A 24,438-nucleotide genomic window follows, 5' to 3' on the forward strand; every position below is an offset into this window, starting at 1 on the left:
CGCGAAAGTTTATGAAACAAGACCACTCTCAATGCAAGAACTAAAGGATCGGATTACAAAAACCAAACTATTATATTAGGGTCACCCGGTAATTTCTTACATAATTATACCCATCTGTATTTTGTCTATAAATTGCGTGTGTCCTCTGGTAGATTTGTCTGTTTTCTGTTTTTCTGAATGAAAAAACTCCAGTTTCTGGGGAAAAAAAACCCTATCTACGCCTGAGACGGACTAACTCAGCAACTGAGTCAAAAAAGCCCATTAAAGTTCCTGACGGGGTTCGAACCTGGGCCTTTTCCACCCAGTATGTGACAATACGACTGTGTTACCCGCGCACAGGATTGGATTATAGAAGGAATTGGAAGAATCCATTTAAGTTTGTTACAGCGAAGACTGCAAGAGTGTATTGACTGCGCTAGAGGTCATTTGAAACATGCCATTTTTAAAACTTAACATTCGAATACTAAAATCCATTTGTTAATGTTATTATTATCTAAATAAAGATTGTAGTTTAAATCTCATCTTTTAAACAAATAATTCACCAAAAACATCTAATCCCACTGTCCAACCCTATATATGACATCTTATTTTTAAACTTCGAAAAGAAATCTGGCTTTTAATCTCATCTTTTTTTTTATATACCAATAATTTTTTTTCACTGACTATAAATTCTCTTCTTGATGTCCTCAACCTTCTACGTGATTTAAATACTTTTTTCAAGTCCAGGTTGCTAACCATGGACGAATTAATTAAAATTCCTTAAAATGATCTTAATACTGTATGTGGTTTAGGGAATATGGTTTGCATATATTTTAAACATATCAATATATTGAGATTAATTAAAGCTTTAATAGAATAATTAGTTAACCAAGAAGACAAATTCTTATTAATTATTTAAACTTTCGAAAGAACTCTTCTGCTAAAACCTTTTACCAGGAATTTTTCCATTTAATGATAAGAGCATGACTAAATAATGAAAGTTGTGGTAAAGTGAATGCATTACATTGTAACAAGAAGAAAATCAAATTGGGTTGATATGAAAAATCTCTCATTCACACTTAAACGCACACCGTAAAATATCAAAACGAGTATTTACTCACAGCAGTTGTGGTAAAATGGCGAAGAAGATACATCCTTGAAGGGGCGGTGACCCATATCTTTAATCAGCGACTCCAGACTGCCATGCTTATCTGCTGCAATAAAGAGACCAATGCAAAATTAGATTACACCCAATGGCAGCAGAAAGAAGTGTTGATAGAGCTCAGCGTGAGAGAAGATTAATTCTCTGCGATTATTTACAAGCTTGATAATTGCGTTAGGGTTTAGCGTATTTGTCACTCTATTTGCTTGTTTCTTTTTTTTTCTTTGCGCATTACATTAATTTTCTTCACTTACAAACAGTAATACGAGTAGAAGAAATTCTTACCGCATCCTTGCTCATCTTCCCCGTTCTCACAATGGACAATTCCATCGCAGTGAAATCTTCTTTCCAGACATACTGATGTGTTACCACAAGGGAATTCTTCAGCTCCGCATACAGCCCAACCTACAAATGGAAGATATATATTAAGAATCATGCATTCTCAGATACGAGGCGAGTCAATTGATAACAATTTTTGGTATCCAATTCTTCCTGGATTGGTTATGTTATGTGTGCATGAAATGCCTAAGTGACTAAGGCTGCGAGGCGTCAATATAGTCGAACTCAAGTCTTTTTTTCAATGTGGAAGGACGGTGATTATAACAGCTGTCTACCTGCGAGGTCATTGGATTAGATTATTAAGAATATATGCCAAGAAATTTACACCATAAGCCGTCTAAATATCATTTCTGGAAATTACTCGGTTTTTTCAGATGGAAAATGGAGTTTCTGGACGGAAATTTATACAATTCCATTTCATACCCACTAAATAGCCCACTAACTTGCTGCGCAAGAATCCCTTAGAAAGTTCTGCCCTGGTGGTTAGCACACTGATTACAATTGATATCCTTCCATATCGTCCTGAAAAGGCTCCGTTTCTACTACCATCTCGACGGGAGGAATGTTTATCGACATTTTTCATAATGTGGCCGAGTTAATCGGTCGCGGGCGATCATGGTTTTACTTCCGGACCTTTGGGTTGTCGATATTGTAGTCGATGAAGTTGGGACCAAATGCAATTAATAAATAAACCCACTGATGGAGTAAGACTTGCAAAAGCTGGGTATGAAATATCGTTGGCGAAGAGGGCTAACAATGGGGAAAAGGAGTTCCACTAATGTATAAATGCAACGAAGCGAAAATTCGATAAGATCAAATTGGCGATATAATCGAAAATCCAGTCGAAATGGTGGACGAGTTGAACAGGTATTTTGTAGCCACCTTTATTATAGAGATCACATTAGTGCCACGGGGGAATAGCGAAGCCGAGCTGAACTGTTATAAAATAAGTGACATAATTATATCAGAGAAGCGCTGTTTGAAAAGTTACTGAGCCGAGAGAGGTAAAGCCCCAGGGGCGGATGATGTACATCCAGTTATACTTAAAAGGCGACAGGTGAGTGCATCCGACCATTAGTAAGGTTACTGTGATCATTCATCAGATTCAGAGATTATTCCATTGCTCTGGAGAAATGCCAGTTACAGACCTGCGAGTTTGACTTCTGGGTTGGTAAGATTATGGAATCTATGGTTAAAGGATCAACACAGAACCATCTCGAGAAAAATACATCCAAAATAGGTCAGCATGGTTTCGTGAGGGGGAAATATCTTTCCTAACTAATCTTGTAAATTACTGTAATGAGATCATAAAGCAAGTTGGATGCGAGAAACAAATTTCACAGCGTGTGGATTTTAGAATGGCTTTTGATACAGCTCCTTGCAGGTTTTTGTATAAATTAGAGCAGATCGGGATAACCGGGAAGATCCATCAGTGGATTAGGGGTTAATTGAAGGGCAAAAGACAAAGGATGGTCATAAATGGACTGGAGTATCAATTAAGGTCCCTTAGGGATCAGCACCCTGACCTCTTTTGTTTCTTATCTCCATAAATGATATTGATAAAGGAATACAGGAGAAGTTGCCACAGTTTGCTGACAACTTTAAGGTTGGGAGAGTGGTTTAACGATCAGAACCAGACTGCATTGCTTAAAAAGATTTGGATCGACTACAAGTTCTGGCTGAAAAATGGCAGCTGAAGTTTAATACTACCAAAACAAATCACTGAATTTGGGGAAGAGAAACCCAGGAGTGGTTTAGATTATGGAGAGAGGATTTAAGGAAAATGTATTGAATGAGTAAAACTAAACTTGGAGATTAAAATAGAGAGAGAGAGAGAGAGAGAGAGAGAGAGAGAGAGAGAGAGAGAGAGATGAAATTGAGCATACAGTGCAAGAAGAACATGATTTACCTTCAGGCAGTATGTTGCGGAACGTTGGAATAAGTTTCCTGCAGGGGTGGTCGAGGCTGAAATTTTGGCAAAATTTAATGAAAAATTAGATAGTCATGTTTAACGGTGGAGTAATATGACTCGTTTTTTTTTTTTTTTTTTTTTTTTCATATAGATGTAGAATAGGTTCATGTCCTTGCATCATTATTAAACGCTCGTACTAATATTTTTACTGATTAAGATAATCCGTGACGATCGTGGTATCCTTTTAACAGTCAATAAACCTTAGAAACATTAATTTCAATAATATATCATACTATTCATTTCGAGAACTTAGAATACTCTTTGCTTAAAAATATACAAAAAATAGCTAATCTACAAAATCTTTTGAACGTCTGTTTTCTTAGAAGTTACTTAAACGTCTGGCCTTGGATTTAAAGAGTATTCAAGATTTTCAGCAGAATAAAATACTTAGCTTGTCTCTTCTTATATATTAAGACACACACACATATACACACAGTCTCCTGCTCTGTCTATCTCAAAAAGCATTGCGTAAAATGACCATTCCATTATGCCTTCCATTATTACGAGGAAAGGTTTTGCAGCAGGGTAAGCGTTTAGTTTTACTGTCACTTTTCGAGAAAGCAACTCTCTCGAAGAAAACATTGAGAAAAATGGTCGTTCCATTATGGCTCATTTTGCGAAACAGCTCTTTTGGGAAGCAGAGAAAGTTAATAAAAGACAAAACTCAGAATAAATACTAATCACACCAAAACACACACACACAAACATGTTATTGCTACAGTCGTAGAAGTTTTGTTCACAAGAGATTTAACCCAAATGGCTGAAATTTCTTTTCGTCCATTAGCCAATAATCTATTTATGGTTTCTGGAGGTTTCTAATGAGCCAACAGAGTAAGGATCTTCTTTTCTTGAATAGAACGAATAAGCAAGATGCAGTCGTAAATACATTACATTGGGATGATTCAGTAATGGCATCGTGTGAGGCGAATCTTAAATTCACAGTGCCGACAGGAACAAAGGTGGACAAATGACGCACCCCAGAACATATTGAAAACGGAAAGAAAGAAAGAAAATGACCACCATGAATCTTATTTCCAGATGGATGTCGTTAGAATTTCCGACACATTGACTTTAAGTGGGCAAACATGGAAAGACCAGCTATAAAGGCTAAACGAAAAAGCAATTGTATATGCAACTATGAAAGGATTAAAAAAAAGTGAAAAACATTCGTTGATCGTCAGACCTCACAAAATACAAACAAATCTGTTTAAACTCGAAGGGTTAAAAGTGTTTACATTTGCCATAAGCTGCGTTTCTGGGCTCTTTAACTTCTGACATACAAAGTGACGGATGATACCCCCCTCTTGTAAATGATAAGTTCAGAAAACTCTCTCGAAGGATACCTCATTTCGGTCTTATATACACCCCCGATTCCCTAAAATTATTTACAATGCGAAGGTGTTATTTTTATGCGCAATGAAAAATGGAGGAGAGTGTGCGAAAAGCACTATCAGTCATTCCGAAAGATTTAAGATATTTTTGTTTGTGGATGCGGATAATTTCTCTTGGCAAAGAGACGTCGCGTTTGATGCTCTTCCTTGCCAGTTTTATATTTAGAAGGTACATCTACTCCTCTGGTGAATGACGATGACTTAGGTAATAGTAACTTAACTTTACTACATATTCCGGCGATGAATTGGTCTCTCTCTGGCACTTTCTGCCAGGTCATCTTTAACTGAGAAGGATTTAAATCATAAATTTAATATACAAGTCCTCAATCTCGATTCTTTTAATAGCCGTATTAAAGTAATATTAACTACTTTAATAATTAACGATTGGATATTCTAAAGTTGTATGTGGATTGTATAATCAAGATTTCATGGAATTAGTCCTCAAATTACCTCTGGGTAATGTGGAAAATAGAATTATTATTAAAATGATGCAAGGGAGCGTACTTTTTGCTGCATCTGTGAAAAAAACACAAATACCAACCATTCATATTTTTCTCATTGCTAAAAAGTGCCTATCCAATTCCGCTTTGTACTTTACCAAACTCTCTTCCTTGGTCGCTTGACAGGAAAGCTAGCTCGGTGATCTATAACACGAAAAGGTAAACTCATGAAGTTTACCTTTGCGTATTATTGATCACTTCCTACCTTCATGAGATCCGACCTTCAGTTACTCCCGAAGATTTTATATTTATGATCTTTTTATTGATTTTTTTTTCAGAAATCTTATACACCTCGGTCAGATCCCTCTTAAGATGTCTGGTGATTTTAAATTCCAATTCCATAATTTCCATTGGAATTGGAATTTTAAATCACTAACCTACTAAGAGATTGTTAGCGTTCAATATGATAGAAGTCGGAAAGAATGTCTTGTACTTTCCTAATCTTATGGCCAGCAGGAGTTAAACTGGCTAATTAAGCGACTGGTGTTATCGCTGTCAGCAATACATATTTTTCCTTCACAACAAGTTGCCCTGGTACTGCACTAATTTGAAACAAACGGCATCGCGAAAGTTTAATCTACTATTTATCTGAAAGGATAACACACTGCTATGACAGCCTTTTTCGGGATTAATTGGTCTCTCATCATACATTACGTGATCGCTTTTAAATAGGGCTATTTTTTTTGGAATAGTGCAATACCAGGGCAACTAGTTGTGAAGGAAAACCGAAGGAAAACTGGCTGTGTAGTGTGTATGTGTGTATGCTGTATCCGAGCTTTAACTGAAGTCTTGTCTAAATGATCCTGCAGTACTTCTTTAACCAGTGCCTCCATTAATTTTCCTGGAACAGAAGTTAAACTAACAGGTCTATAATTACTTGTGTCGCCCTTTGATCCTCCTTTGTGAATTGGGGTCACATTTGCACATCTCCAGTGTATGGGTACCTCCCCTGAGTCCAAGGAAGCTCTCATAATTATGGCTAAGGGCTTGCTTACTTCCTTTGCTGCCTCCTTTAATATAACTGGGTAGATCCCATCCACCCCAGGTGCCTTTTTTATGTTTATCTTCAACAGTTTCTCCTCCACTTTCCTCTCAGTTACTACAAAATCATCTAGCTCATTGCCAGAGTTTAACTCACCCATATTTCAATCAGTTTGTATATAATATACGAGAGGGTTGACAAAGGTTGGCAGGAACCGCTTAATACAACAAATAAAAAAAATAATAATACACTGACATTGCTCTGGCGCATAAACAACAATAACGTTTTGTAAACAGAACCAAAAGCACATGAACGCATGGGTCCATCATTCTATTATGTAAGTATAGGGGGTCTATGAACAGAGCAGTTTAACTGCATTGCGTGGATACCAAGCACCTCTGAATAACGTTTTGCGATCCAGTGGCACAGAGACATGTATGAGTGATTTACTAAGGTGGAATGCAATCGGAAGAAGGAAGTGAGCCAGTTATAGGCGGAGGTAGCAAGGTTCCTTAATTTCCACCTAAATGTGACATCCCAACCGTGGGACCGAATTGTCCCCAAGAGCTGTACAAAGAAGAGCTCTACTGAGAATCACAACACCAGCAAATGGCTCATATAGCCTTCACTGCAATACGACAGAGGGAGATGATTGAATAATGGCCGAGTTAGTCAATGTCAGAAGAGGGGGATGCGTGGTCTTTCTACAGAAAACAGGTTTTTCATCCAGAAAACCGACTTACGAATACGCGAAATTGCAAACCTAATGTACTGACACCTCATATACTTAGTTGATTTTGCGACACACACACACACACATACAGGCACACACGCACGCACACACGCACGCACACACGCACACACACACAACCGTGTCATGTTGTATCTCCATACCAAATTTCTTTGATTTGTATCGATTATTTTGCTGTTGCAATTTTTCTACTTGTACTTCAACTTTTTGTTCACCAGTATATTATTGCTGTTAGGTCCAGTTATTTCGAACAGTAACCCATTCTTAAATAAACAGTATACATCTATATATTTTTTTAAAATGTTAAATTCCGTTTCGGTACATTAACTTTTTGTCCACCAGTGTATTACTGCTGCCAAATCCAGTTATTTGGAACAGTACCCATTCTGAAGTTAACGCAGTCATTCCTAGATCACACGAAGTTTGTTTCCTTAGGAATATTATGCAAAGAAAGGAATTTTTATGGTACTTAACCCACTCTCCGGTATTTGCGGTTTATTTTGTGTGCAAATTTAGGCATAAAGATTCAACGCACGTCTGGTTCTGATCTTGGTGGTCGATCAATAAAACTTCCTTTATATTTAGGTGTATGCGCTCACACTAAGAAATCATGATTGTTGTAAATCATGCTGGCAACTTAAATAGACGTTTTAACACTCAAAATGTGCCGAAATATCTGCAATTTGGTACTTTGATCTCTGAAATGGATTTAATTTAAAATATACATCACCGAAAGTGTTTTTAATTAAACTAATTAAAGCTTGAAATGATTTCCATTCTAAACCTGATCATTGTACTATCGTGGGAAATGCTTATTTCTCGAGGCTTAGTTAAATTTTAATCGTAAGTGTACAATGCTAACGAAAACTATAACTCTCATAATACTTCGTTCGTTCAATTTCTGTAACTGTGGTTGACGTTTTGCGCAAATTACTTTCGGAATGTATTTTTTTTTTCTCTCAGTTTAAGAGAAAAAGAATGAAACATTGGCTTCAATTACAGGGCCGTTGTAAGTAAGGTGTCAGACGTCAGCATCTAATCCAAACAGACGATGTTTATTTTGAAAGCGGTCCGGTACGCGGAAGCTCTGACTGCACTCGCTACGAAATTAAGCGCGATTTTAGTTTATACGAACTGTATTTACTTGTCGGTTTGGAGACGAGATGATTTGCACTGGTGGTGCTGTGAGTCAGCCCACACAAGATCAACGACTTATCTTGGATATTAAGAGAGAGAGAAGAAAAAGATAATGAGAGAGATTTATAAAGAAAACAGAGGAGATTGAGAGACGGAGGAAGCAGCAAAAATAATTAGTGATGGACAACCTGAAAGATTGAGAGATAGGGTAAATAAACAGTAAAATTGATGGAGTGAGAAAATGAAGTGAGAAACAAGGGCCAAGTGATGTGTGTCTGCTTGTGAGAGAGAGAGAGAGAGAAGAGAAATATGAAGAAAGAATATAGAGAGAAATATGAAGAATAGAGAGAGAAATATGGAGAGTAGAGTGTGAGAGAACGAGAAATATGGAAAGTGTGTGTGTGTGTGTGTGTGTGTGAGAGAGAGAGAGAGAGAGCGAGAAATGGGGAGAATAGAAAATAGAAAGAGAGAGAGAGAGAGAGACATGGAGAAGGGTGATAGAAAGAGGAGTGAAAGAGAAAAATAAAAGAATGAGAGGGAGAAATAGAGGAAGAATAGAGAGTGAGAAATGGGGAAAATAGAAAGAGAGAGAGAGAAGGGTGATAGAAAGAGGAATGAAAGAGAAAAATAAAAGAATGAGAGGGAGAAAGAGAGATAAACGAGCGAGAAAGAGAACGACAGAAAAAAGGAGAGAAAAAGAGAAAGAAAGAGAGAAGGAAGAGTAATAGAAGAAAAGAGATAGAAAGAGAAATCGAGAGCGAAAGAAAGGACACAGAAGAAATAACAAAGAGAAAGAAAGAGAGGTGAATGGAAAGGGTGAAGAGAAAGAAATAACAAGGGGAGGGAAAGAGAAAAAAGATTGAAATAGGAAGAATGAAGAGAGAAATGGAGAAAAGGAAAGAATGAGAAAGAGAGGGAGAAAGGAAAAGAATGAGAAAAAGAGAGGGAAGAAAGAGATAGAAATAGAGGGAGAAAGAGAAAGCGACAGAAATAGAGGGGGGGGGGAAAGAGAGACAGACAGAAATAGAGCCAGAAAAAGCGAGAGTGAAATAGGAGGAAAGAGGAAGAACGAAACACAGAAATAGAGGGACAAAGTTGGGGGGGGGGGAAGAGAGAGAGAGAGAGAGAGAGAGAGAGAGAGAGAGAGAGAGAGAGAAAGAGAGAAATTGAGAGAGAGAAAAATATAGGGAGGAACAGAAAGAAAATGTAAGAGGAAGAAAGCTAGAGAGGAATAAAAGAGGGAGAAAGAGAGAAAACTGTAGAGAAAAGGAAAGAAAGAGAAAGAACGAACAAGTGAAAGAGAGAGAGAGGGGGCGAAGTTTAAATGTCGCGTGTCTTCCCATTTACATTCATTCATACTTGTAATAACTTCTGTTTATAAACAAATCCAGGACTATACAAGAGATAAATGACTGTACATTGTTATTAGGTGTTGTCCCGTGTGAACTCGTTTAGTCGGAAGAACAAGAGAAGCTGTGCTGAGTCTTTTCTTATCTCGGACGAAGTAATGAGCTGCGCTTTGTCGGCTTGTATTTGTTTATCGAGTACTAAAGGGGACTAAGGGTTGGGACGAGATCGAACCACGTGATATAGCAAGATTGGAAAGAAAATACGATTGCATTTGCGGAAACTCTTGAACTAATTGCAGTACAGTGAAGCAGAGTCTATTAAGTACTCACGCGCATTTTCCAGATGTCATTACGTCCAGGGAGCGGTCATTGACACTCAGCGCGTGTGCAAAGAACGTACCGATCTTTAAAAAGCTCTCCACCTTTTAGTCAGAACAGAAAACTTGGATTCGATCACAGTTGGAGTCCCGCAACAACAGTACGCAGAAATATTGAGTGTGCGCACGATTGCTCCACAAAAAATTCAAGGGGAGGAGGGGTCAGTTAAAATTCAAGAAATTAATTAATATTCGAAAACTAATTTGTGAACTGGAGAACTCGTCTCAATATTCACTTTTGATTCTAGACATTTCTTGTGAAACATTACAAAATTTGGACTTTCTCTTCGGAATCTTTAAATCATAAAGACCTCATCACTTAACTTCTAATACTACAAGATAATTCAAACTCCATAGGTGGATTCAACAGTGTACAGGGTGTTTCAAGTAAAACGCACTGCAGTCTGGCTTTTAGCTTTAAACTCTTTGTCATCGGGACCCTTTTTATCCTATTTTAACTGAAAGTTTAGAATTTGATCTTAAAATTGGAGTAAGTATTACAGTCTAGAGTTTACGATTTCTAAATTTAAAATTTGTCTAATCAACTGCTTTTTTCTCAATGGGAAAGTTATTCCCCGTTCTCGGTTTAATCTAAAAACATCATAGATGTACTTCTGAAAGGAAAATCTAAACGGTAATACTTAATCCAGTTGTGATATCAAATTCATTTCAATAAAGAGAATTTTGAACCGGAAGATAGCAAAGCGCCCTCTCTTTTCCATGTTATTTTTACAACAAAGAAATAAATGGAATGCATTTTTCAAAAATATGTTTTACGTGTTCATTGCATAAAAATGGTTGCAAGTGTTCATCTCTCCTTTTCTTCAATGTGGAGTCGCTGTTGTTGGTTTCCTGTCTTCAAGGCAATAAAGAAGTACATGCTCCGATCAAAGATTCCTGCAATATCTTCCTTGTCTGATATTTGACAGCTATCACCAAGCTATCTTTTATTGTTTCGTCCTGGGCAGCCTGTATTTATCACGAATCCCAGTTTTTCTTGTCTTTGATACAGAGAAGTCTTATGTTCATTCCTTTCGTGTCTCAACTTTTTTTTTTTTTGTGAATTCCGACTTTTTTTCCCCTCTCACGAGACAACCTCCAAATAATTCCATTTGTTTTTCGATATTATAGTATGGATTTTTTTTCTTGCATGATATTTACTAGATTTTTCCTCCCCACGGTTTTCATCCATAAAACAGGCAAACATATCATAGACCACACGCAGTTTACTGATACAATACACTGGTGCCCCATAGCCTTAGTTGCTTTGGTAAAAAACACAAAAATTCCTTTTTTTACCGGTTTAGTTAAACAGGAATACGAAACAGCTATGGCTGCTTCTTGTAAAATCTCCATTCTGTAGATCTCAGAGAGAATTTGTCGTGGTAAATTGGGAAACTATATTGGATATCTATTGTATTTGATGGGAACTTCCTATTTAGGATTTTCGATGTGGTCAGTCTGGAGCGTAGTTGTCTTGTCCTCAGTTTGCTGGGATGTTTCTGACTTCGTGGGTGTGAGATGCCAGATAGATCTGGTAGATCAAATCTAGGTTTTAATGATTTAGCCAAGGTATGCAAGTTTGCAAGGTTCCCCCTACCAAGTGTAGTGGAGAATGAAAGGGATCTGGGGTGATTAAGTCAGACGTGGGGTTCTTTGAATGGTGAAGACCTCCTGCCGAGTCAGCTCATGTTGTTTTATCAGCGATGTGCAGAAATTCTGCTGGCAGGATTAAGGAGGTGATTGTCCCTTTGTGTAGGGCCATGGTTGGACCGCATCTTGGATGCAGTATACAGGTCTAGAGGACTCACTTTGGAAGGATGTCGATCTGTTGCAAAGGGTGCGGAGAAGGGCGGCCGGATTGGTAAGGGGGAACAGGGGTTCTCTTACCTAGAAAGGCTTCAGTTCGGCAAATTTTAGCGTCTTGAGACCAGGCACATGAGGTGAGATCTAACTGATGTATTTATGGCCTTGAATGGATTGAGTAGGCTGGATGTTTATGGTATTCTTTGGGACTGCACATATGAGGGGACATAAATTCAAGTTAAAGGATAGTTTCAGGATAGATGGGCGGAAGTTTACCTACAGCCAGCAGATGGTTGATTGTTGGAACAGCAGGCTTCCATTTGTTGTTGAAATGGATGGGTTGAATAAATTCAAGGGGGAGCTAGACACAAATTCTTGAAGGAACGGATGGCTGAATTTTTTTTTTTTTTTTGACTGATGCCATATAAGCTTGCTTTCTTGCATCATTTGCCATTACTACTACCCTGAAATGGGGTTTTTCATCCAGAGAAACAGGTATATTTGTCTTTATGAGTATAAATTTCTTCATTGTCCATTAGACGTATGCATATAGAAATCCTCTTGATATTGTGAAGAGTATATCGAGTTTTTATCAGACTTAAAAGCCCGGTAATGGCATTAAATGTTTATCTCAATCACACTGGTAAAATTAGCACAAAATGTTCAGCGAAGTTCGTGAAAAATGGCAATTTTTATGGCCATATTTTATTTGTAATTATTTTAAATTAGTTTAATTTTAATTGTTTTAATTCCTTATGTAGTGTTCAAATGTAATACTCTGTGGCATTAATGTACACAAGCAGACTTAACTGTATATTATTTTTTCTGTTTAAGTATTTTTGCTTTAATTTTTTTTCAAATATTCCATTTATTTATTTTTTAATTTTCTGTAGTACAGATATTTTTTGCCCAAATATATAAATACATTCTAATGTAAGTAAATTTTGGGCCACCTTGTCGCAGCAGAGGCCCGCGGCTGCATTTCACCCCCAAATTGATCCAGATTATTAGGAAGGCAACTTTCTTAACGATTCATAATCAAGAATTTCCTTTAATTTAATTTATTATTAAATTTATTTTATATATTAAAATTATATTAATATAAGTTAATCTTAATTTACAGTTGCCCTCGCTAGTTGCACAGTTGGTATAATCCCTGTTTTTCCAACACCCAGTGGAAAAGACCTGAGTCCCAATCCTGTTAATGACGTGATTTTTTATGGGCTTTTTTCCACAACATAGCTCAGTTAGTCGATCTCAGGCGAGGGCAGTATTGTTTTTTCTCCCAGAAACTGTTTTTTCATCCACCAAATCGGCCAAAGAATACACCCAGTTTACAGAGATATGTGAAGCGGTATGGTCTAAGTCGCTGATGCGCTTAAAAAATGCAACATGCAACAGTTGATAACTGAAGAATCAAATCCAATCATCGTCAGAGCAATCTGAAGACCAGTGGAACGTTAAGAAATCAACACCGGAATGTCGCAATACTGTTCTTATTGTTTTCACAACATTCCACCTGCAATAAGTTACCTACCGTTGGTATCATGTACGTCCATTCCCTCCCACCAATAGTAAAAATTCCACAAATTCATTCCATGAATGAACCGGATTGTTCACACGTGTAACCCAACATCCAAACTATCAGATGGAGTGTCTCTCTCGTAACTTTCCAAGAATCATTTTGCTCGTGGCTTCTATTCGCACGTCGGCACCTTTGATACATTCCTAGTCGTAAACATGCAGGTCAAATACCGACCCTGACCGTGATTTCAAATCCTGCTATGTTTCACTTTCGGTAAAATGTGATTAGCTACATACCACAGCTGAGATGTTTATTAGTCTTCCAGTTTCATATAGGTTGCATTACAGGTATGTGGAATACGTGCGATCTAGCAATGAACGCTGTCCTGATGATATTGAAGAAGCCCGGATTCTATATATATAGAATTGTCACCTTAACCAAGTTTCATTCATGAGAATTTTAAAGATAGCATTTCCATTACTTAAAAAGGAAATAAAGGGTTAAAATCATCGTGGGTTAGTCACGTATTAGAAGAGCTATTAGAAATCACAAAGTGAGAAATGAGATCTGGGTCTGTGTGTTACGAGCGAGCGAAACCGGAATTACATTCGCCACCCGCATGTGTAGAAGTAAACAGCGTTCCTTCATTAATACTACTTTCGTGAAACCAAGCAGGTCATTAGGTTAATGACGAATTCTCTAGTAGAAAGAGAGGAAAGGGGTGTTATTATAAGGGGACAATATTCATCAAGTTACTACAACTACACTTGTATAAACAGCACGGTATCTTTAACATAATCTATATAGGATTTTGTATATATCAGAATGGTATTTCAATATATATATAAATTATGCGCGAGTTTTTCTCCTTATACATTCAAAACGCTTTCTTAAATACATTTCTAAAGGCTGGCTGGTCCATTCTGGTCCAGCTAGATCTCCCGCCACGAGATTTTTTTTAAAATCTCATGGTGCTAGAGGAAATATCTCTAGCCACCACAGGTATACTGTTATGATTCTGTCTACTGCAGCACAATTGGTCGCTGTACCAAGCGGATAATATACATAGAAGATGGATATACCACTCTCCAAGAGTGTCCGTTAAAAGGCGGACACTCTTCGATGTAGCCATATTTGACAATTACTGTAGAAATGCCACACCGGCTGGAAAAGACCTGAGCTCCAAATTCGTCAATGACGTGAAGAACTTTTATGGACTTTATTCACAACATGGCTGAGTTGGTCTCAGAACTGGGTGTCGCGGATTTTTCTCCCGAAAAATTCTTAAGTATGTTGTTCTGTGGAACACAGAACAACATACTTAAGTAACTTTAAACTCTTCTAATCTGAAAATCATACATCTTTAAAAGAAGTAGACCCTATTTATTAATGAATTATCCCAAATTCGACAAGTAATCTCATTCTCCGTTTTTTTTTTCATTGTTTATTTTCCCTGAGCTTTTTTTAAGAGCACTCTTGTAACCTATAAATTGAATTTCATGTTTCGAATCTTGAAAATACCCTTCTCTATCAATGTACTCTGAGCAAAAGATTCACAATGCCCGACTTTAAAATGTACAAAGTTTTCACTCCAGGGATTTTATACTTCGTAAATGGATTCTGCTACGTATGACACCCACCGGAGGAGAATTTCCATTAATCGATTTTCTATTCCTCACCATTTGACTTTTTAATCCCTGATTCCCACATCCTATTTTAGAGTTAAACTGGAAACGCTGTATAAAGACTTCTCTTAACTGAAAAGATCTAAGCATAATAGCACGAAACTAGGTAAAAATTCTAAAACTTTTAAAGAGTTGGTTTTTTTTTATCATGACCCATTGAATATTTGTCTTTCGATATTTTCTTTCCGATTATTAAGAGTGAATCAGAATGATAAATTCCAAAGAACACAACAAAAGAAATATCAGTCTCTGAGCCTGATTACCCATGAAAGTAGCCCGGAAAATTGATACGATATCAAAATATACTGTAGTAGAATTGATCTCACAAAACCATTGAGTTTGGTTATTTAAGGGCAGGAGCAGACACAACAACCACTTTGGCGGAATCTGTTACAGTTTTCTTACGAGGTTTGGTCATTCTAAGAATAGTTCTTCTAAGAAATACAGCAGTAATAACATATGCAAGCAAGTGATAGGCAGTGTGCTAAAATTTCACGACAACATTAAATTTTACGGCTTTGTCCATCTTCTTCCCACTAAAATATATGTGTACGTTGTGTAAACGAACATTGGGATAGTGAAAGAAGAGATTCATGTCTGATCAATGGAAAGATTGGTAGCTTAAAACATGATTTATCTTCTTGTTTTTGAAGTCTATCAGAATGAGATGAGTAATTACCATGACAGCTTTTGCTACAATATAACTTGTTGTTTATACAGTATGGTTCTGTTATCTCGTTCTTTCATATTATTTGATGTTTTGTTATATATATTTATGGGTTAGTATATCTTTATTCTTTTCAGCCTATTGTAAATTTATTACTGTGAAAATTTATCATACAGGTGGTCTTACAGCAGTTAAACAAAATTGTCATACGTACCACCGAGAAGGACCTCATCTCCTCATGCGTAATATGTCCATCAGTTGCGTGTGTGGCCGATTTTTCTGTTTTTGCTGGAAAGAAAAGCCTCAATGTCCATGCCTGAGACCGAATAACTGAGCTACGGAGTGGAAGAAAAGCCCATAAAAGTTTCTCGCTTCATTGATGCGATTCGAACCTGGAACATTTCCACCGGTGTGGGGAGGACGTTGATTATAATCATTGTGCTACCGGGAATGGTTAAAGGGCACTGCATGATTCGTTGAAGAATGGCTTAGATGTGGATTGCAAAGCTTGGCAACTAGATCTTAGTTGGGGGGGGGAGAGAACCTGACTGGGGTCTGTAAGGTCTGAAAGTCCAGTAAAATGAAAGAAGGAAGTTTATTCTCATTGGTAGTAGAGAAAAGGACCAGGGGGTACAAATATGAAAATCTTAGGGAGTAACAGGAGGTAGGATCTCATGAAGTTTATTTTCGGGCAGCGTATTGTAAATTACTGAAATAAATTACCTGCCAAGTGGCCAGGGCAGAGAGTTTGATTAAGTTCAAAGAGGAATTGGATGGTCATCTTTAGCGATGGGAAGAAATATGATTGATTTTGGCAGAAGAAAAAAGTTCGCTTCCTGGCATCATTTAACAATTCTAATATTAATATGGGATTTCTTAAGTGAAGTTAATATTAATAGTAAGTGATCGGTCTTCTACAGGGTCTTCTTCGACATTTGCTAAAACTATTGCTGGAAGCTTCCTAAAACTACAGCAATTTTTAACGAAAAATGAATGTAGTTTCTCGTTGGTGAAACTGTTTTTATAACTTTCTTCTAAGTAACGTGTTTGGCTTCCCTCTTCCCCGAAAATACAAGATCCTTTGTACATAAAAGGATCTTCGATCATATAAAATACCCAATTTACGAAGACGTTATAATCGCGCCTTCTTCTGAAATAAATAATCCAACTTAATATCAGGGTCGGATTGAACCGAGAAGATCAAGAAATGTCCCGGGCCGTTAGCCTCCTCGGGGTGAGGGGGCGGGGTTAGTACGCCCTTGGTACGCCAACTCACAGGATCAAACAAGAATTCTGTTATTTCCTTGAGGGAACTTTTTCTTTTCAGTCCGACCTTCTCTTGCCCCAGGATAGATTGAGAACTAATTTGCTCACAAGAAGTTAGTATTTTAACATGATTATCACATACAATACACAAGAAATGGTTACGTGATGTCACACTTAACTACCATTTCCAAAGAGAGAGAGAGAGAGAGAGAGAGAGAGAGAGAGAGAGAGAGAGAGAGAGAGAGAGAGTGGGTCCGCATCCGTAGCCGTTTGTTCATTACTACTTCCCTGAAATGGGGTTTTTCATCCAGAGAAACAGGTGAGTATGTGCCTTTCAGTTGGCCGTGGTTCAAGCCCGCAAGACAACTAAATACGATGATATTCTTCTATCCTTTCTCTATTTTGATCCCTTTGATTTTAAGTAGTCATCCCAGAGTACAAAAAAACCTTGTTTTATTTATTTTTATGCTCCCGTAGACTGTTACAGTAAGGTAGTATTGTGTGCATTATTATGAAATAGTCACAAGAGTCATCTTTGGAAAACTCCAGACTGTCATGGCGTTTTCCGAAGATGACCATAACTTTTTTATGTCGAACAATTTTCCAGGGGTTAACATGTAGATCCTGGTCTGTGGCTGTGATGGGGAGGTTGCAACATAAACTGTATTTTGTATCTTATTATTATTGTTGCAATAAAGATTCTTCTTATTATTTCCAAATGAGCTGGGTAAATGTCCTTAGTGTGTCCTTGTTTGTGTTCTTAACTGTGTATTGTACTCTTCTAAGAATCATTAGACTTTCACCGAGAAAACTGGTTACATAAGGACTAGCTGAAATCGTGCGCAAGTCAGACTTGCTAAGAAAAAGTGGGTTTCTAAGAAAGAAAAGTTAGTATAAATATTATAATGCGTAGGATAAAAAAACATCATAAAGACCAGTATCATTTTAAGTAATTTCAGCAAAAATATAAATAATAGCTGGGCAGTTTTTATAGGTTTAACAGACTTCAAGAATATCGAAGAATTTACAATTGACATACATTTTAAGAGCTTTCTATGGAAGTCGACTAATTGGGTGTGTAGCTTCACTGTAATACATTTGTACTCTACAGGAAAAGTAAAATAGCAGGTGTTATAAATGACTGGGCGGGAAAAAAAAAAAAACATTTTTTCCGCTCCCTGTTAAAATTAAGGGTGATCCTTGTAGACTAAACATTGCTGAAGTCAAATATGGCAACATATTGCTGTAACACGCACCAGTTTTAAGGGAGAAGGGATTAAGGTCAAATTTAAAGGGATTAAAGTTTCTGATAAAAAAGATTTCATATATTTTATCACTGAGTGATCACTGAATTATGATCACCTACCGAATACTTCTCAGGTCCTCCTTCTGCTCTCAGTACAGCAGCTATCCGACATGGCATTGATTCAACAAGATGTCGGAAGCGTTCGGGAGGTATAGCCAACCAAGCTGTGTAATGCGGTCAGTAATGCAGGTATGGAGGTGATTGGTGTATCCAGACGCCTGATATGCCTTTCCATAGTGTCCAACAAGTGCTCTATGGGATTGATATGGGGGGGGGGGAGTTCGGAGGCCAATCGATATGCTGGAAGTCAGAACTGTGTTTCTCAAACCATTCCTGCACAACAAGTGCCCTATGGCTCAGCGCATTGTCATCTTGGAAGACACCATTCGGGAAAAAGTGTAACATAGCGAGGTGTACACAGTCAACAAACAGTTGACGATAGCGGAGACCACTGATACGTTGTTCCACATGCATCAATAGTCCAAGTGCCTGCCAGTGAAACATGCCTCACACTATACAATCGCCTGCACTTTTGATACCACGTTGTTGACTCCAAATCCGTACACGACCATCCATGGTGGGGAGTAAATAACGTGACTCATCCGACCTTCTTCCAGTCTCCTACGTCCAACTTGCATGCTCTTTGCACCAGACGAGTCTCTTAAGCCGATGAACCTTGATTAGGAGAGGATGCCGTAGGGGTCGTCTACTGGTATAGCCCATACGAGCGAGCGTGTGCGACGCATGGTCATGCCAATATTGTTCCGAATTGGCCCATGTTGTATTGGTTAGTCAACTATTCAACAGTGCTGCGCCTGTTCGCCTGTACGAGTAGTCGGACCCGGCGCTCACCTGTAACATCAACCTTTCCTTGACCTTTGCAGTTTTGCCGTCGGTCGTTGTTTGGCTATTTTTACGCCAGTCCTGGTACACTTTAAAATGGCGGTTCTCTAACACCCTAACAGTTCAGCCGTTTGGGAAATCAAGGCGCCAGCTCGTCGAGCACCCACAATCTGTCCTTTATCAAAGTCCGTTAAATCCTTCCTTTTACCCATCACGCTCGGAATTTTGCTACCTTCTAAACCACTAACACCTTATCTATGCTACGCAGGTCGACTAACTCCGCACTCTCGTACCTCACGTGGTCAATAGGCCTCATTCAGTTTTCACGTGGGTGGTCATAATTCAGTGATCACTCAGTGTATGTAAATGCTCTCCAGATGTAGCTGTTTCATTAATTTCTGGACATTGTTACACTAAACCAAAGCGTCATCCGTGGAGTAAGTAGGCCGTTATGTTAACTGCCTGTTCCCATAAGAAGGCACCTTGACACCCTTTTCAAGAAGATTCCACTGCTGAAGCAGTGATCCTAGTAATTGAGCCTTGGTTTTGGAGACGTCCAAATCGTTCAATTCAATTCTGCCTGAGTGATTAGATGCGGCTTTCAGTATCAAGAGTTGAAATGTCTGAATCTGTACTTGTTCTGGGTTCTGCATCTTCTGGAGACTCCTTTTCCGATCCTAAATCAGAGTCAAGTCCATGAGTTTCTGGTGACTTTGGCACTGGCATTATCATTGCGAGGAACCGGCCTTAGAGCAGAAGGTACCTTGCGATACTCTACTTTATGCTTTGATTTACCATACCAGAAGTATTGGTCATGCAAAAGTAACAGTCTATGTGGTCTCGAGGTTCCCATCATACCATAGAAACAGCAAAAGGCATCTATTTATAATTATCACTAAGCCAGCCTTTTAATGTTTTAGTTACAGGGAAACAGGAGCCCAACTTTATCTTGAACTGTTCTTCACTTTGTTCACCACTCGTTCTCTGAAACACATGCACTTTTTGAAATATAATGCTGCCTTGGTGAGGGACTCACTCGTATATATATCGGTACAGAAGTTTCTAGAAGGCTCATAATATTTCTAGAAAATTCCGTCGAAAGTTCTAGAGCTTTCCAGAAACATCCCACCCCGACCTTTCTTCAGCACGTAACAATATTCTAGAACGGAACATTCTCGATTGTTGTAGAAAGTTTCCGAATACTCTATAGAAATAGCCCGAATGTTCTAGAAAAAATAATAAATAGATAAAATAGATGGAAAAGATGATTAAACCAACTACAGGCTTTGGTTTTCGGTCATTAACTAAGATATTTGAAAACAGGGTGATTAGCACTTTTTAAGCACATATCTGAGTTTTTAAACGTATTTCCTACGAGAATCTGTCTAAATTAATTCAGGGAGGAAATTGATGCCCACCATTGTAATATTCCAGCATATTTCAGTTTACGGAGAGTTATTGGGGCCCCTCTCAACAGCTGATGCTAGCAAGGCAAACTTACAAAAATAGAAATCAATGTAGAATAACCTATGAAACACGCCAATCTGGAGCGCATTTATGTAGATATGTTTAAAATGTTAACATATACTTTGTACATAATCTGTGGAAAGTTCACAGCAAATGCAAAGCTTGCCCAAAACTTTCCGACATCAGTTTAGGTTTTGCAAGCCAATGAGTTTCTGTTTAATGATCCACATGGCAGCTTTTTTGTGCTAGGGTTCCCGTGAGTTATTTAAGAGTATTTTTGGGGTGAGATGTATACACATCTCTCTCCTGCTCTCTCTGATTCCTCGGGAGTTGAGGACCTGCCTTTGGGCACGTTGCTCGCAAAATTTATTTATTGAGGGTGTTTGGAAGATAGATTCAAGCACGTTATTGTGTGATTTCCCCTAAAATAATAGTAGACAGTATTTAATATATTTTCAACGTTTAAAAAACTCTCCCTTTTCTTACCACCCAATCCGATCTTGTTATTTGTCGTATTTAAATTTATTTCAAAAAATCCGATTTTCCAGATAGTTTAAGAACCTAAAACATAAGTGATTTGTTTAAAGCTTTCTTGAACCCGAATTCAATTTGAAAATCGTACTAAACCTGCATAAAACTTGATAAAAAGTTTCTAGCAATAAACACATACTGTTGTATATTGGGCGCGCCATCTTTGTTAGTGTTCTACCACTAAGAGCAGTACGATAGTTTTTTTTTCAGTATTGCTAATATTTCTTACATAGTGAAAGCAGATTCAGTACCACAGCCAGAGATTTATTTACTAAGCTACACCATTGCCTGTGCATGCCTGTGCTTAGATATTAAAGATAAATGTATGTTAGTGTATGAATGTCAGACGGCCCTTGAATGAGAGAGCTTTGATTTTCTTGGGAGAAATTTTCTTTTATGCCCGATTAATGAAAGTAAAAGGCAGTCAGTAGTAGATGTCAAGGGAAGATTAAAAGTTATGTATTTAATGCATTTGTGTCTTAGAGTGGAATGTGCTTTATTCACAGGAGAATTTAAATTTCCGGCAACCTCTTTCTGTGCTCTGATTAATTATGTAATTAGACCTTCTTATGGAGGTGTCGCTACTTAGTAATTAATCAGTCCTTTGCCACATTAACGTCGCCAAGTACACGTCACTATTAAACTTAATTGCAAATCTTACATGAAAAAAAATCTTGGTTTCTTAGAACTGGACGGCCACTGGTAAAATATACGTTTTTAGGACTTTCATTTTTTTTCTCAAATTCTTTTGAAAATTTCTTTTCTGTTTGGGCGTTTATCATCAGTTATAGCTCTTAAGAAAGTACGCCGAAATGCTAAAAATAAAATAATTGATTATATACATTAATTGTTAAATTATTGAGCTGAATATAAATGTATTTTTTGATCCACTTCATCAGCGAATGCCGAATGAAGTGGATTATTTGCATTTTATGATTTGTGATTTGTTTGAAGTGGATCAATGGGTTGTGTGCAAAGAAGCATAAACAGATGGTCTTGTTCAAACATATTGGCCTGTGTAGAACAGTTTATCTCTTTAGTGCGTGAAGTACATCAAATCAAATAGGAAACAATTTTAAAATTTTATTTTTTCTATACATCTCTTACAAGTGAAGGAGGATTTTCCTCCTTTTATCCTAATATAATCGAATCAAAGTTCGTGGCTCTACTTTGAATCCACTGGGACACTTCTGCTTCAATTCTAGCTCTGCTATCGGGCGTGGGTTGTGAATTGTTTATTTTTACAAAGCTATTAACGTATATGTAAAAGATTTAATAATTTGACCCACTTCACCTCAATGATCCTCTTTATCCCAGTTAGAGTGATCCATTTAACCCAAAATACTTAATCCAGACATGCTTATAATTCAAAGACAGTAAAAAAGGTAAAAGGTAAACTGCAGCCATTATTAATCCACTGCAGGATGGAAGCCTCCTCAACAATTCATGATGAGGGAAGTAGACCATACTGGACCATTCCACGTTGTCCAATGCGGGTTGGCAGATTGACCGTATTTAGCTGTCAAGAGCTTGAACCCCAGTCTACTCAAAGAGCGTGTGCTATTGCATTCCCGCTCCTGACCACTCGGATATGCTGGCTTGATTGGTTGTTGTTGGGTTTTACGAGCATCGGCAACTAAGGCCATGTTCCTCCTGTATATTGTCTCTAAATTGCGTGTGTTTTGAGGTCAATTTTCTGTTTCCTGGACGAAAAACCCGAGTTTCTGGGAGGGAAAACCACGTTACCCTCTTCTCAGACCAATACGGAGGCCGTAATCAGACAATTGCTGCTGAAAATGTGATTATAGAAGGAAAACGTAATTAAAGATCTTGTTTTCTTACGATATGTTTACTCCATACACGTACTGTGATTATTATGAGTAGGAAAATTGTTATTTATGTTTATTATACAGCAATCAGTGTTGTATATAATTGTTTATTTTATTCTATTTCAGACTTTCTTTTGAGTTTAGAGAGAAAGAAGAGAGATCATAAGTTTCTGTTTTTAGTGTGGAGCTGCCATGTGTACTGTGATAAAGTAGGAGAAATGTTAACAATTTCATTGCTATCGCATCCACATATACAGGAATCAGTTAAGAACATACTTATTGAAACAGTAAATATATTAATATTTAATTAATATTTTCTATAAATATATTCTCATTTAAATGCTGTAAACATGAGATACAGAAAAAGTAAGGAAGAGAGATAGAGAGAGAGAAAAAAAATAAAACTTTCCATTTTTCGAACAAATAACTTTTCAAAATTCCACATTTTGTAAGCATAAAGTTATGACAACTTACCTGGTTCTGTAACCGTTGAAGGAGATTCGCTGTCGGGACTTTGAGGAAATGCTGATAGGATAGTTACCAGGACAACAGCAAGCCAAAGACTTCCTTTCATCTCTTGCTTTCATCAATTTACTTCTCCGAGTTGCTGTTGCGTGTAAAGAATCACTAAGATGTTTCGCTGGCCAATTCATTCACACTTCTTTTTCAGTGGATTCGCGCGTGCATTTCTTCTTGCTAATCGCCGGGGTTAAAGTTCAGTTCGTGCATGACTGCGAAGGAAATTCTTCTCAGGTTACGGCGACGTAACAGGATGATCTATGAGCGCGAATGATGGCATGCCGCTTGTACTATAAATCGAAGGAGGGGAACTGCTCGAACCTTAGTGTATGTAAAGTCGGCGTAGCAACAGTGTTTCGTTTGGTGAGGAGCTTCGACTGACAGCGTCATACGCTCGTGCCCAAGGCGACATAACAGGAGCAGTTGGCACATGTTACGGGCACTACAGAGAGAATATGATTTTACTCTTTCGCACTAGAAAATGCGATTGGTTGTTCGTGATGAAGTTGTCATGGCAACGAGCCCGTTGTGCGTGCAGGTTGTTCCAGGATATGGTTTCGTTAGAATTATTTTGGCGTTACGATACTTTTTAGCGGCTTCAAAATAATTTGGCCTTAATGGCTTGTTGAATGATTATTCAAATAGTTTTCTCTTTTTGGAAAACTTCCTGAAATTTTGTCCAACTATCGAACACACATGAGAAGTTAAACTCTTATCTGGATTGTTATTTACTTGGATCAGTTGTTTAGAGCTAAGAGGAGTGGGGCGCATGTAACTAGGACACTTCTATAATTGGATTTGTTAATACCCCTCGTTAATGTATTTTGTCTGTAAATTGTAGTCTAGGTTGGTTTGAGTTTTTTTTTCGATGAAAATTAGAGTTTTTGGTAAAAGAATAGACCATGCCATTCCTCTTTACTCCGACGGGAGGTATCTTTCAATTTTAGCTGCAACAGGATTCCAAACCCAAGTATTTCCAGCTTGATTTGAAAATACGAAGGTGGTAAACATTTCGTTGTCTGATACGACCTATTTGTATCTCTTCGGATTATAAT

The 24,438-nt window shown here is 37.7% G+C and overlaps 1 protein-coding gene across 1 annotated transcript in view; it reads right to left on the bottom strand.

Annotated features, from left to right (window-relative positions):
* LOC150079695 (relaxin receptor 2-like) overlaps positions 1–23,746 on the bottom strand; it is a 105,535-nt gene extending 81,789 nt beyond the window's left edge. The window contains exons 1-3 of the mRNA XM_090383168.1: positions 23,339–23,746; positions 1,427–1,546; positions 1,101–1,193 (exon numbers count right to left, since the gene is read on the bottom strand). Of these exons, the coding sequence (XP_090239294.1) occupies positions 1,101–1,193; positions 1,427–1,546; positions 23,339–23,438 (313 nt within the window). The 5' untranslated portion in view covers positions 23,439–23,746. The remainder of the gene's footprint in view (positions 1–1,100; positions 1,194–1,426; positions 1,547–23,338) is intronic.
* Between the last annotated feature and the right edge of the window lie 692 nt (positions 23,747–24,438).

Source organism: Mastigoproctus giganteus, chromosome 10 (genome assembly GCF_048544385.1).
Source record: "Mastigoproctus giganteus isolate SK-2022 chromosome 10, ASM4854438v1, whole genome shotgun sequence".
Taxonomy (NCBI): Eukaryota; Metazoa; Arthropoda; class Arachnida; order Uropygi; family Thelyphonidae; genus Mastigoproctus; species Mastigoproctus giganteus.